This window comes from Phodopus roborovskii, unplaced genomic scaffold (assembly GCF_943737965.1).
Source record: "Phodopus roborovskii unplaced genomic scaffold, PHOROB, whole genome shotgun sequence".
NCBI lineage: Eukaryota > Metazoa > Chordata > Mammalia > Rodentia > Cricetidae > Phodopus > Phodopus roborovskii.
In genome coordinates this window covers 28,061,026-28,075,000 of record NW_026126416.1, presented here as the reverse complement: position 1 = coordinate 28,075,000, position 13,975 = coordinate 28,061,026, and the positions used below count along the sequence as shown (strand labels likewise).

The 13,975-nt window shown below is 43.3% G+C and overlaps 1 protein-coding gene across 1 annotated transcript in view; it reads right to left on the bottom strand.

Annotated features, from left to right (window-relative positions):
• Positions 1 to 13,421, bottom strand: part of Fbn1 (fibrillin 1) — a 198,475-nt gene extending 185,054 nt beyond the window's left edge. Inside the window, exon 1 of the mRNA XM_051183504.1 lies at positions 13,096 to 13,421. Within this exon, the coding sequence (XP_051039461.1) occupies positions 13,096 to 13,259 (164 nt within the window). The 5' untranslated portion in view covers positions 13,260 to 13,421. The remainder of the gene's footprint in view (positions 1 to 13,095) is intronic.
• Positions 13,422 to 13,975: the final 554 nt, after the last annotated feature.

Here is a 13,975-nt window from a genome sequence, read left to right as displayed (position 1 = left end):
GAGATGGAGAACCCAAGAAGAAAAAGCTTGAGCGCAGCTGTGCAAGTCAGCCAAGATTCAGTCTCGCATTCATCATCAAGCTTTCTTAATGATGAATCCATTCATTGAAAATCACGTTTGAAAAGAAAGACAATGGTCTGTGTTAGCTCTACAAGGGATGGGTTTGGCTTTTCTGTACCTGAAAGAAATCATAATTTACAGTCTCAGGGAATATAAAATGTGCTGGATGGCATCACACAGCAAAAAATTCCCAATGCTTCCTGACACTTCACTGAGTGAGAAGGCATAATAATTTGTTTTCAAGGAAAAACACAAATGATAAGATCAGCCAGCCTGAGTTCAAACACACTTTGAGTCTTGCTTTCAAATGTCCAACCCCGGCTAGGTTGCTTTCAAAAAGATAAAATGATTTACAAAAGGATAAAATATCTTTTCAAAATAATCTCTTGTAAGAGTCCTGAAAAAAATTCAAAATTTTAAAGAAAATACTTATCTTGTTTTAGGTTCATTTTTCTTCTGGAAGTTGATGAAGCACAGAAAATACTCATATTCACTTTTATACTTTTGATTTTTTCAAAATAAACATTGACTGTCATTTGGCATCCTATAACAACATTCTATACACTCTCATTGGCACACTGAGAAATGCCAGGCACTGTACTAGGTACATGGCCTGAACCGTGTCATTAAATCTTGGGACAACACAAAAAGGTGTGTGCTATAATCTTGTTTATAAGGTAATAAATGAGGCTTACAGAGGTCAAACCACTTGTCTGAGGTTTCTTCCCAGTAGGTGGTGGAGCCAGAACCTGACCCAAGCATGGCTATGCCCACATTCCCAAGCCTCCCTGAAAGCATGGCCAGTGGTGATTAGTGTTCATTGAAAATGATTCCTCCATCTTTTAAAATATAGTCCCACAAGCAATACCAACTCTACCCCATTACCCACAACCAGGCTCAAACAGGAAACAGTGTGAGGTAATTATAGCATATCCCCCAGCCACCAGCTCTGGGGTTTTATGTCTGAACTGCCAAATCACTCCTAGCCAACTCGGCAGGAAATGTTCAGACACTTTCTCCGATTCCAGCTAAAACGTCAGCTGTGTGGCCCTGGGGAGTAGAGAGCTCACAGGGTGGTAATGGGATATACAATTTGCAAACTTGAGGTCAGTGGCCTAAACTCTAGGGTGTGAAACAGCAGCAGTCATGGGAGATTAAAAACTACTTGTGAACTTGAGGGGTGTATGTCAATGTTCCCCTTGCCTGGCCCTTGCGCATATCATCTTTGACTTTACCCATAAGCAAAGAGAGAGATTTTCTACATGGTAGGTCTACCCAGAATCTTTGAAAAGAGTACTAGCAATGGTTTGAGAAGTGTGTTAATTCTGAGAGTTAAGGATTCAGTCCAATTCAAACACAGCTAATGCTCAATAAAATTGTCGTTAAAATTTAGCAGGTGTTCTCCAAAATTAGTGGGGGGGGGGGGCTATACAAGAAAATGCAATAATTCAAAAGAATGTTTTCATCTCGGCATATTTATCTCATAGAGTCCAACTGCATAAATCAGTAACTGGATAACTGAGAGTACAAGTTATAAAGGAAAAGATTGCAACCCAGAATTGTCTTAGCCCATGTCAGATCTCCAGATCCCTTGCCTGTCAATTATAAATGTAAGGGCGGAGGGGCACAGGGGGGTGAATCACTCCTTAGACTCCTACTTTCCTTTTGTCTAACCCTCTCCCTGATACCTTTATTAAATTAGGTTCCTTTAGAAACCCTCATGCCTCTAAAGACTACCTAAGGGAGCCTTTCACTGTTGGACATGTAAAAGTAAATATCCAAAAACTAACTACTGCATAGTCTCACATCAAGTGTTGCCTAGTAAGACACTGATCACATTGCCCAAGACCAAAGAAATAAAGAAAGAAGGGAGGGAAAGAAGGAAGGAGGAAGGAAAGAAAAAGAAAGGAAGAAAGGAAGACAGACAATCACACACATATAATCTCATCACTTGGGAGGCTGGCAAGTTCAAAGCCAGGCTAGTCTATACAGCAAGTTCTAGGGTAGCCTAGTCTATATAGCAAGTTCAAGGTCAACCTAGTCTACATAGTGAGACCATGTTTCCATAAAGGTAAGAGGGGGCGGGTAGAAAAGGAGGAAAGTGACACACTATGTCAGAGGTTATCTCATACCTAGAATATAAGAAAACTTGAAACCACCTGTCAGCTCTGCAGAACACAAACACAGAAAGACAGGATGCACTTACTACCCAACATCATGCTTCTACTTGTTAAGCCAGATCTGTCCCTCTGTAGCTTCTAAAGCTATGAAATAAAGAAGAAAATACATACCACAAGCACTTTTTCATGGCCCTTCTGTGGGTCTTGGTTAGCATTTAAAAGCTTCTAAAATCCATCTCTCTGTAACTCACTTGTAAACATGTTTCTCACAAATGCCACCAAGATAGCCTTTGAAGGCATTCCCCAAGGGTCTGGAGAGTCGGCTCAGCAGTACCTATTACAGAGATCTGAGTTCGTTTCCCCACACACATGCTGTGTGACTCATAGGATCTGATGTCCTCTTCTGAATTCCTTAGGCACCTGCACTCACTTGTACACAGCCACATATGTATACAGGTAACTAAAAAGAAAAGACTTTTTTAAAGGTGTTCACAAAGGCATAACCCTATTGGGGTCTGGCCATGCCATCTTATAAATCAGTACTGAGAGGACACAACTATCTGTGGACATTAGCCGTTGCCCACAGCAATGTTTACACAGTTCCATATTCACAGGTGTATAACAAGGGATGGGTAAGCCTGCCTTCCCACTGAGTTCTTCTAGGTATTTGTATGGAATCTTTTTTGTCTTGGACTGACTCTCCTTCAGAAGCCCTAAAAAGACTGAAGGCCACCACAGGTCACTACCAAGATTGAGGAAGTTGTCCCTGGAAACTCGGAACCTGTTCTGGACTGGCCCAGTCCTTGGCTGAGGGGATTTCACTCCAGAACCTTCTCCTCTAGCCTCCCTCAGCTTTCCCCCTTCCCTCCTGTAATGAAATCTTACTTGTATGTTTCTTCTGGAAGATTCCAAGTCTCCCACATAAATAGGCTTCCTTATTACTTAGAATGTATTTATCTTTCTTATTTTTCAAACTCTAGTATTTCTATCTGCTCTATTTTATTTGTAGCTGAAGTTAAAATAGTTACTTTTAAAAGAAGAGAAAGAGGAGATGGAGACAATGTAGATGACGATGTAGAGGAAAGGCATATCCAGGCTCAGTAGCAGTGCCTGCAATCTCATGACTGGGCTGGTTTTGTGCTGCTACCTTTGTTACTGTCATTTTGGGGCTCTGCCTAGGATTACAGGCTTGACTCCACACAGTCAGTCTGGCAAAGCCATTGCAGAAGGGTCATGAGTTCAAAGGCAGCCTGGACCGCATAGTAATTAACTTGTCTCTTAAAAAAAGGAAAAGGATGAAGAAGGAAGGAGGAACGAAAATGGTGATAAGGAAAAGTCAAAAAACAAAAAAGGAAATTGTTTCTGGGAAAAGACTCATTATTAGTATAGAGATTGTCATAAAATTTAACAACAGACCAAGTGTATCCATAAGGCTGACACAAATCCTGTCTCCCGACAGTGTCATAAAAGGCGGTGCTATATTTGGAATTCAATGTGTATATTTGAATGTAAGTATGACTGACGGTCTAGGAATTCACAGCTCTTCAAAACACTGACCCAAATCACTTCTCTAATGGGGCAGTTCTCCCACCCTGCCTGCTCTGTCTGGAATACATTTCTGGCTGGAAATGGTGGACATGAGGAATTTTCCTTTCTCCCTTCTGCTCTGAGGGGGCTGAGTAAACAGACTTAGTGATAACTTCAACCGAAAATACCACTTAGTTGAGAAAGTTGCAAAGTCACAGGAAACTTACAGCCAGATTTTCTATAGAGTAGAATTGGCACAGCCCAAGTCTGACTGTCACCCTGATCTGGTTTTCTTCTGTGGCAATGTGGTGACTCCTTTTAGACAAGCCTGGCAAGGTTCAGCCCCTTGACAGCATCAACTCCAGTGGCAACTGCAGACCTATTGTTAGTTATTATTTACAACCCCTGGTTCCAAAATGAAAACAATTGGAAAACAATTCCAAAATAAACAATGAAATGGATTATCGAACAGATGTAGAAAAACAAGGCTAAAAATAAAAGAAAAAAAGAAAAAAAATTGAAAGTAGAATCCCATATAGAAGCAAGGACAAAAATCCTGAACTTCACAACTCTAAAGGAAAGCAGGGAGGGTCTGTGCTTTATAGTGCTTATATGTGAAGAAATGCACCCAGTTGTTGACTGCAATCTCATTTCTGATGGCCACATGTGCTTTCAGCTAGGAGCTGTGCATGAGGAGATAGCACTGCTCTTAAATGCTGACCCAATAGAACTGTGCAGGCATATTATTCATGGAGCATTCTTATTCTACCATCACAAGACAAAATACAATGACACATTCACAACCTCATCATCTATGGGAAACAGGGCCAGTCAGACTAGATCAAGCTGGAATTAAACCTAAAATATCAGATTATCCCCCTCAAAGGCCCATGGCTTCACTTAGCTCACTAGTCTCCAATGGTGGTCATAAGAGTCCCTCCTTACCCTGCAGAGACACACTGCTTCTCACATGCAAAGACAGCATCTGTTGCCCATGCCCTTGAATCTGGGCCAAGTTTGTGTGATGGTTTGAGTAGGAATAGCCCCCATAGACTCATGTGTGTGATTTCTTGGTTCTGGAACTATAGGAGGTGTTGCCTTGCTGGAGTAGGTGCAGCCCTATTGGAGGAAGTGTGTCACTGTGGAGGTGGGCTTTGAGGTCTCATATATGTTCAAGCTACACCCAGTGTGGCAGACTCCTGCTGCTGCCTACAGATCAAAATGTAGAACTCTCAAACCCTTCTCCAGCACCATGTCTGCCTGCACACTGCCATGCTTCCCATCATGATGATTAGTGGACTAATCCTCTGAAACTGTAAGTCAGCCCCAATTAAACGTTTTCTTTTATAAGAATTGTGGTGGTTAAAGTGTCTCTTCTTCACAGAAATAAAACTCTAAGACAGCCTGCAACTTCCATGGAATTCCAGGTCATACAGTTGCAAGCTATGTTTGAACAGAATTAATGCCTTCCATTTTCATGCTCATGGGAGATCCAGAACCACTGCATAAAGAGCCTGGCCTTGTTTCTGGGGGGATCATGCAGAAAGGCCACTGAGATGGAGGGCAGTTGGCAACCACAAGGAAGTGAGCCCAGGAACTCAGCCAACATGTTACATGAGCCCATTCAAGCCCAGCCAGCTAGCCTGAAGCCATTTGAGTAATACTACATTAAAGATGTGGGGTTCCAACATGCCACCAAGAGACAGCCCCAATAGGCTCAGCTTTGAACAAGGCCTACCCACTGAATCAGGGGCTCTGTTTTTCCATTGACAAAGACATACTTAAAGGCTTCATCTTAAGGGGCAGTCCAGCCAGGAGACTACATGAGAAAGAATTAAAACCCAAGATATCCTCACCAGAGCCAAGCGTGTTTATCTCTATTTAGATAAGTCACACCAAAATAAACAGTGTGTCGGACCTACACTTACATGGAAGTTATCACTCACCCTGACCAACAGACACCATGAGGAGTAGAGATGAGTCTCTGCCTAAATTCCTGACCCACATCACTGAGAAGCCATAAAGTTGTTCGGAGTGACTTCCTACATAGCAAAAGATAGTCAAAACATGAATGAGAGTCCGTGTCTCTGGGCAATGGGTAGCACGGGGTGATCTGTGTCCTGTGCTTTCCTCAGAGATGGGCCATTGTGCCTTCATGTGTGAGAAATTTTTATTTCTAGTAGGTAGGAACATTCTAGATGCCTCCTTTCCTTTTGTCTCTTTCTACCAGCTGCCCAATATTACCATCTGTGTTGTGTCTAGGGCAACTGAACCTCTTCCTCCTCTTCCTCTTCTTCTTCTTCTAGGGCAACTGAACCTCTTCCTCCTCTTCCTCTTCTTCTTCAACCCCCTGCCTTTCCTGGGACCACCATCTACTCTCTGTGAGCCCCACATTGCTCCTTAAACTCCCTGCCTCTGGTCTCCCTGCACTAAACACATAGCTTTCACACCCCTGCTTCTGTGACATGGGGAAATCCTACAGCCATCTTGCATCCTCACCTTTCACAACAGTCAGGAAAGTGATGCTTCTGCTGATCCCTCTCTGCCTTTAATGGCATCATCTCTTTGTTCAGCCTCACACAGTGTCAACCTCCAGACCACACATAACCGTGCCAGTCAGATCCATGCAACACAGCCCTACCTGCTGTGCCCAATTTCCCACCATCCCAAGCATTTCAAATCCTCTTCACCTTGTGTCTCTTTCCCTCATCTTTTCCCTTTATGTCAAATTTCCATTTCCTCTAACCTCTAATTTATATAATTAACCTTACCCAGTCAGTCCATCAAAATTGGTCTGTACTTTATTATCCACAACCATCTACTGACACCTACCTTATGCCCAATTCCTAAGAATACTTGGAGAAATAAAATAGACACAGCACCTATCTCCTCACCATTTTATTGCACAACCAGAGGCCGTAGAACTCTCTGCAAAGGGCCGAACAGCAAATATTTCAGTTTTGCAGAGGTTCTATCATGGCTGTCACAACCACATCATTCAAGTGCTGCTATGACAGGCAATACTGGAGTAACATATACACAGATATCTGGGCTATGTGTCAATAAAACTTCATTCTCAAACACAGCTTGGTCCACAGTCTGCAGACCCAGTGAACTTTTACTATGGTATCTTTTCTGATTAATCCGTTTCCAACAGTGCTTCTGTGGGCTGCAACAGGACACACCTTCAACAAATGTTGAGTTGTGCCCACAGGAGAACATTCTCGGGAAAGAAGGTATCAAGAGGATTAAAGAAAGAAATTTACCAGCTATAAAATTCAATTTAGCTAAGGAGCAGCAAAATATTAAGTTAAAAGTCTTATGAAACCAGGTTTCCTAACTCTAGTTGATTTCCCTAAGGTAATGACTGGAACACTACATTCTTTATTTTGTTTTTTCTTTCACATGTTAAATGTGTAAAGATGTTTAATCTCCCTCATAAGGAGTTATGTAGGGGGTATTTATTAATACTATTAAAGTGCAATTTCCATTGATGCTATTTTAACAATAATTGCTTGATTTAATATTTAAAAATTGGCTGTGAGTTTACAGTAAGCAATGTAAAAAAATATGAAGCAAACAATTAAATAATTCACCTTTGCCAGCAAGACTGTGAGTGACACATCAGCCTCCCTGGCAAGAGATATATGCTGCATCAATTTATCTGAGAGACACTTCTTAGCAGAATTTGAAAACAAAAATTCTGGCTGATATAACTAATACATAATACTCAACTCAGAGACTGGACAGTTTAGAAGACTGTACCTGTGATGGTTAGTTCCGCCTTAGTAAAAACACAAGCCCTAGTACTATATATAGTACAAGTACCATCCAAGGTCCCTGATGACCCTGACACCTTTGATTCTTCCTGTTTTATTAATCATGTGTAATTAATGCCTGGCTGAAGTCTCAGAAAACATTTATATTTAACTAAGGAATAAGAGTAACTATACTTAGGAGTTTTGAACTCTTGCTAAAGAATATTAGAAATTTTAAATGGAATTTCACTGACATCTCAGTCCTGCATCATAGCCCACTGGCAGAAGAAATCAAAACCATAGCTAAAATTAATAAAGAAACTCGTGTACTAGGAGTTTGCTCATGTCTGTCCACTATGTGGATTAGATGAACCACACATAGAAGATATGTAGAGCGTGTGTGTGCATAAATACCGTTTTAGCATCACTTCACACAGTATTATTACACAGGACCCGAGACACTCTTTAGAGATACAGTGTTTTTCTTTATAAGGCTATGAAATGCGTACATGTTTAATGGAAACTATACTACACATTTTGAGTTTAGTACATCACCACCACCCCGACACCCCAATGGCGATATACTCCCTCAACGTCCTTGGTACTTGGCAGCATTTATCAGTGCTTAGCTCCATCAACTCAAGGTGTATCAGTGCTGCAGCGGTTGTCATTTAGCCTCACACCAGACCTTGTGTTTTCATCTGCTTTTCTGTTAATGGTTCTTGGTCTTCCATAAACTACAAAGCCCCTTCCAAGCCATGCACTACACATCTCTGGTGTTCCACTCGACTAAGTAAAGACTAGTTTTCAGTCGAAGCTTCTGAAACAAGTTATTCTTTGAAAGACATTTAATATTAGTGGTAAAATGCTTATGATTTGACTCTTGCCTCTTTGACAATTGTACAAATTAGTGAGAAAAAAAATCAATCAATTCTGGGGGGTAGAGAGATAGCTCTCACAGTAAAATGAGGACTTCGGTTCCATTCCTAGAACTGTCTTAAAAAGCCAGACAGGCAGTGCAGACCTGTAACCTCAGCACCACGAGGCAGAGACAGACAGTTCCCTGGTGCTTGCTGGGCAGTCAGTGCAGCCTAATCAGAGAACTCCAGACCCCAGAAAGAAATTGCACTTCAGAAAACAAGCTGGATGGCTCCTGAGAAATGACACCCCAAGCGGACCTCTAACCTCCATATACGTGTGCCTGTGCACACACACACACACACACACACACACACACACACACACCACACATCCACGTACATAACCACACAAGAGACAATCATGTTTTAATAATCATGAAACAACAAATGTTCACAGACCTTCTTTGACAGGTTTGATATCATTGATTTCAGCTTTTACAACGAATGCTATTAAAGTAAGCCCATTTGCTGGGCAGTGTCTAGAATCAAAGAAATTGATAAAATAGTTTACTTGCCTGCCCCTCCCAAAAAAAAATTCACATTGAAACCCAAAGCTAAAGCTTCTAGAGTGTCCTGGGTGGATTATTTGGTTCTGAATGTATATTTTAATTGCTTAGCATTTTGTTTGAGTAGTTATGAGTTGTTAGTAGAATGCTATGGTTTTTTGACAAAGGAACCTTTCAATATTATTTAAAATTCCACTAAAGCTTGAAAATATGTCTATTTTCATTCCCTTCCACTCTCAAATCATGATACTGCATATTGATGTGTATTTTTAATTCATTTACATCCTTTATTCATTTACATCATTAACTATTTACTCACTTCTTTAAATTATCTCTCTGTCCAAAAGCATAGATGGAAAGTCAAATAAATATTTCATCTTTTTATTTAAAACGTGGAATTACATAAACCTTGGCAAAAGAAAATCTGTTTTTTAAACCATGCCCCAATATTTTAGCTTCCTATTTTCATTAATGTGAGAACAAAAGACTCCATTGTCAGGGGCTCCCCCTGTGTCATTAGGAGACCGTGACTTCCAAGTTGTCTTTGTGAGTCAAATGGGCTCTGCAAGGCCTCTGTTCTCCCCACCAAAGTCCATTAAGAAAGACTTGTGTAACTACTCCCTGGAGTTTGCCATCACATAATCTACCCTGGCTGTGAACTGTTTCATATGTGTTTCTCTGGTAATAAGAACTCTGGACAATATAAACAAATAAACAAAGACCAAAAAAAAAAATCATGAGAAAGGGGACAAACTTTGTAAAATACAGTGGGACTCCTGTGCCTGTCAACTGTCAACTTATAAATCTATCAGTCTGTCAACCTGTCAGCTTATCAACCTGTCAGCCTGTCAACTTGTCAACCTGTAAACTCATGAGCCAGAAACAAGGACACAAGACTCATTCCCTATTACTGGAGACTTGGGAAAAGGAGTTTCAGTTTAAGGAATGTTTCCCTTTGACATGAAACTGTAATATTTCCTTATTTGGGCACTAAAGCAATAAGGCAATCATAAAGAAAGGGCGCATAACTACTGCTGTCTAACTAGAGTTGGTTTATTGGTGGTGTTGCTGGTGGAAGGGGTACTGGTGGTGGTGGTGATAGGGAGTGTGTGTGTGTGTGTGTGTGTGTGTGTGTGTGTGTATTACTAAGCCATCCTATACTTTTTGTATTAAAATTTAGCTGAGAAAAATTCTTATGAGCTGAAATGCAGAGTTAGGACTGCATTATTTCTCATCAAGTTATTTCACACATGTTAAGCAATAGCCAAGCACAGGAAAACAACTGTATGGTTTAACTATTTGAAAATGAATTTTAAACTGGCAAACTTTGGGCCCCTGAAATGACTCAGCAGGTAAAGGTGTCTATCACCAAGCAGACCACCTGAGTTCAATACCCAGAACCTACTGACTGAGTGAGAGACTGGATGCCTGCAAGTTGTCCTCTGTACACACACACACACACACACACACACACACACACACACATGCACACACACTGTATTGCACACACACATACAATAAATAAGTAGAATGTAAAAATAAATAAGCATGCGAATTTTCACTGGAAAATTGAGAAAAACATAATTTCTGCTGAGTGAATGGGGAACACATTGATTCCATCTTTTTAAATTTTCAAAAAGAAAATAGAGGATTTCCTGTAAAAGCAGAAATTGGCAACTTGCTCTACAAACACAGCAAAAGCTGGTGGTGGGGGGTGAGGATCTTTAAATTTCTACAGTGGAACAACTTCTGCTGCCCAGTGAGAAGAGAGAAGGAAGAAAACACCTGCCCTGGGTTGCAGGAGAGAAACCAGCTAGGATGGCAAACTGGTGAGGGAAGACAGACCCTCTGATCTGCAGAGTGAGGGAGCTGACAGGCAAAGAACACAGGTCGTAAGGCCGCCATCTGTCCCATCAGAGGAAAGGCCAAAGGCAATCAGATACTGCAGGTCAGACAAGGTGTCAAAAGTCATAGCCCCTGCCTCACATAAGCCTCAGGGATTATGATCACCTCTACTTCAGAAACCCAGCATGTCCATCAAAGCAATGAGAGGTGTCAGCACAGTCAGGCATTAGTTTTGAACTAGGCAAAACTTTAGTGAGCATGTATAGAGCTTTGCATTACAATGGGGCAAACACATGCATAGCCTGCTCTCCTGATGATTTACACATTGCTGCATGAGTCCATCATGGGAGACCTTCCCAAATCAGCGTCAGAGTGAGTGAGTTTAGAATCTTTGATCCAGCAGTTCTACTTGCATTACTTTGTGCCACATATAAGCTTATGCATATACATGTAAGTATACAGAAAGATGTTGTTAATATCAAAATATATATTATAATCTCAAGAGCCATCATTTGGAACCTACCCCACCATGTCATGGGAATCTACAAACCAAGAGAATACAAGTTAACAGATGGACACACCAAAGATGTATGAAAGTAAAGGCCCACATTATATACATGACATGCACAGAGGAAAAAAACAGGTACACACATATATGTTCATATATATGTATATATCATGCATATATGCAATGCATATGTGGCTATGTGTATGTGACTATATTTTTCCTCAAAAATACATAAGATATCTGAAAAGTAGGAAGGAAATACTTTTAATTGCATATCCTTTAAAATTATATTACCACATCCATGCATATAGAGAAAGACACAAGACAACCTTATAGATAACATAATAGGAATTCTCATAATGCCTGTTCTTCTAATATCACGTGTCAAAAAAAGATTTATAAGAACTATAATCATTCACATGTATGTACACATATGCATATATGCATTCATGTTTGTGTTTATTGAGCAATGCCATCACAATCAATTCTAAGATGATATTGTGCAGCAGAAATATATGTTTGAAAGAAAAATGCTGACCCAAACAAAGCCCTCGAATTAAAATCAGCTTTTCTGCCCTTTTACTGAACTCTCCAGAAGCCTTCTACACAGGGTGACCGTTGTCTGTTGCTTGGTCGGGATCAGAAGATTTTATTGCCAATGTTGTTGAAACTCTGGGTCTGTTTCTCACAAAGGCCAAGGTAGAACTGGTTTTAGCTATTTTCTGGGATCAAGCAATCACAAAATTACAAGCACAGCCTAAGTACTTATCACTGATGCTCATCTGGTCCTTTATCCAGACAAGGAGTCAAAACTGTCCCATACACCCCATTTCTGCTTCTTGTACTGAAGCCATACAAACACAAGCTTCCCTACACATACACAAAACTGCCCCCCCCCACATACACACACCTTCATCTTGTCGTCCAGGGCCACATAAGTTACAGACCTCTCAGGGGGAAAAGCCCCCTGAGAACGACAAGAAAACTCAGCATTGGCACTGCCTGGGATCACTGAGCAGGTTCCTCTAAGGGAGAGAAGTGAGTGGCCATGTATTTCCATCCTCCTGCTTCCATAGAGGCTTGAACTTAAATCTCAGAGACTGTCTCCTTAGCTCCTGAAACTGTCAAGCCCTGGACAGCCTACCTGTCTGACTTAAATTGCTACAGCCCTAGGGAGTGGGAAGCTGGTGGTAGAAGGGTTTTCCAAGTAGACACCACATCACCGGTTAGGGCCAGCCACAGCGACATTACTCCAGCAGTGATATGCAGGGCTCTCAGAGCTCACAGAGCCTACATACTACTTTTTAAAAAACCTTCGCCCCACAGACTTCCAGGGTAGACTTCTGGAAGAGAGTGAACAGCCCTGGTTTTCATGAGCATGATGCGAGAGAGGGCCATCTCCTGACCATGCGTCTTGTCTTGTCGCGCGCGGTCTCTGGAGTCTCGTTTTCCTGGCTGTCTCCCGAACAGCTGATACCCACACAGAAAGCACTTCTGCCTGCACATCGCCTTTGGTATGCAGCAAAAGCAGTGGGCTTCTCTCTTTCTCCGGGTTTCAGCTCCTCCCCTTCTTCCACAAGGATCCCTTCTCGCCTCCCCAAATCTGCCTTAACAATGGCCCAGGATTCCCTCCAGCCAAGACCACCTCTCCTCTGGGGCAGGAACAAGGAGATTTATCTGAACAAGCGGAGATGACCTAGGAACCATGGCACTTCCAGGCTGCCCCGCCAGGAGGTCTCACGCAGGGTCCTCTATAAGCCAAAACCGGCCCTGTCAATTGCTATGGATCTTAAAGTCCCAAGAAGGGCAAGGGGACGCACATCGAAGTAGCTGAGCGCTTGTTTCTCTTACCCTTTCAGCGCATCGTGTCCTCCACCACCTCTTCTCTTGGCTCGGTTGGCTCTGGTCTCCTTCAGACTCCCAGCCTCCAGATTAGCGTCCGCCCCATGACTCGTGTAGGACCCGAGGAGCAGGGCGAACGCCAGCGCGACCTCCAGCAGCCCGCCTCGCCGCATGGTGCCGCCGGCCGCCACTCGCTCGGCTGCCGCTGCCGCTGCGCCTTCTAGCACCCCAGCCTCCGGGGTCCCGCTGGTCCTGCTGTCCCGCCGCAGGGCTGTCCTCGCCTGGCTCCTGCCGCTTTCTCTTCTCGACGATGCTCCCACTTCGGGCAGCCCTCTCCCTGCAACACAGACAAGTCCCCAAGGCGGGCGGGGGCAAACAGTCAGGGCTCTGGGATGCTGGAGCTCGCAGTCCCAGCCGCCGAGCCCAGCCCGCGCACCGCCTGCGCGTGGCGCAGTTACTCGGATGAGCGAAGACCGTTCGATCCCAGCTCGCTATAGAGCCAGAGCCAGGAGACTGGGATCCTCGGACCCCGTGGCCTCTAGGCGCCAAGTACCGTGTCCCCAGGGAGCCCTAGAGTCCCGCGAGCCGGCTGCCTACACCATCTTAATGGCACTGGTTGCGCGCGGTGAGGACTGACGCTCCCCCAAACAGGGTCCTCTCTGCCCAGACACCCAGTCACGGCCAGCCCCGCCAGTCCCCTGCATCCAACGTGGAGCAGCCGGGCGCCGCAGCCCCGGGTCCTGCAGCTGTCAGGCAGAAAGGGCCAGCTGCAGATGCTTAGGACAGCCCCTCACCCTGCCCGGCCTCGTGCCCTAGGCGCCGCGCAAAGGGCCCTCCAGTCCCTGGCTCCCTCCTGACCCCGGTGGAAACCCGCGACACCCACTAGACC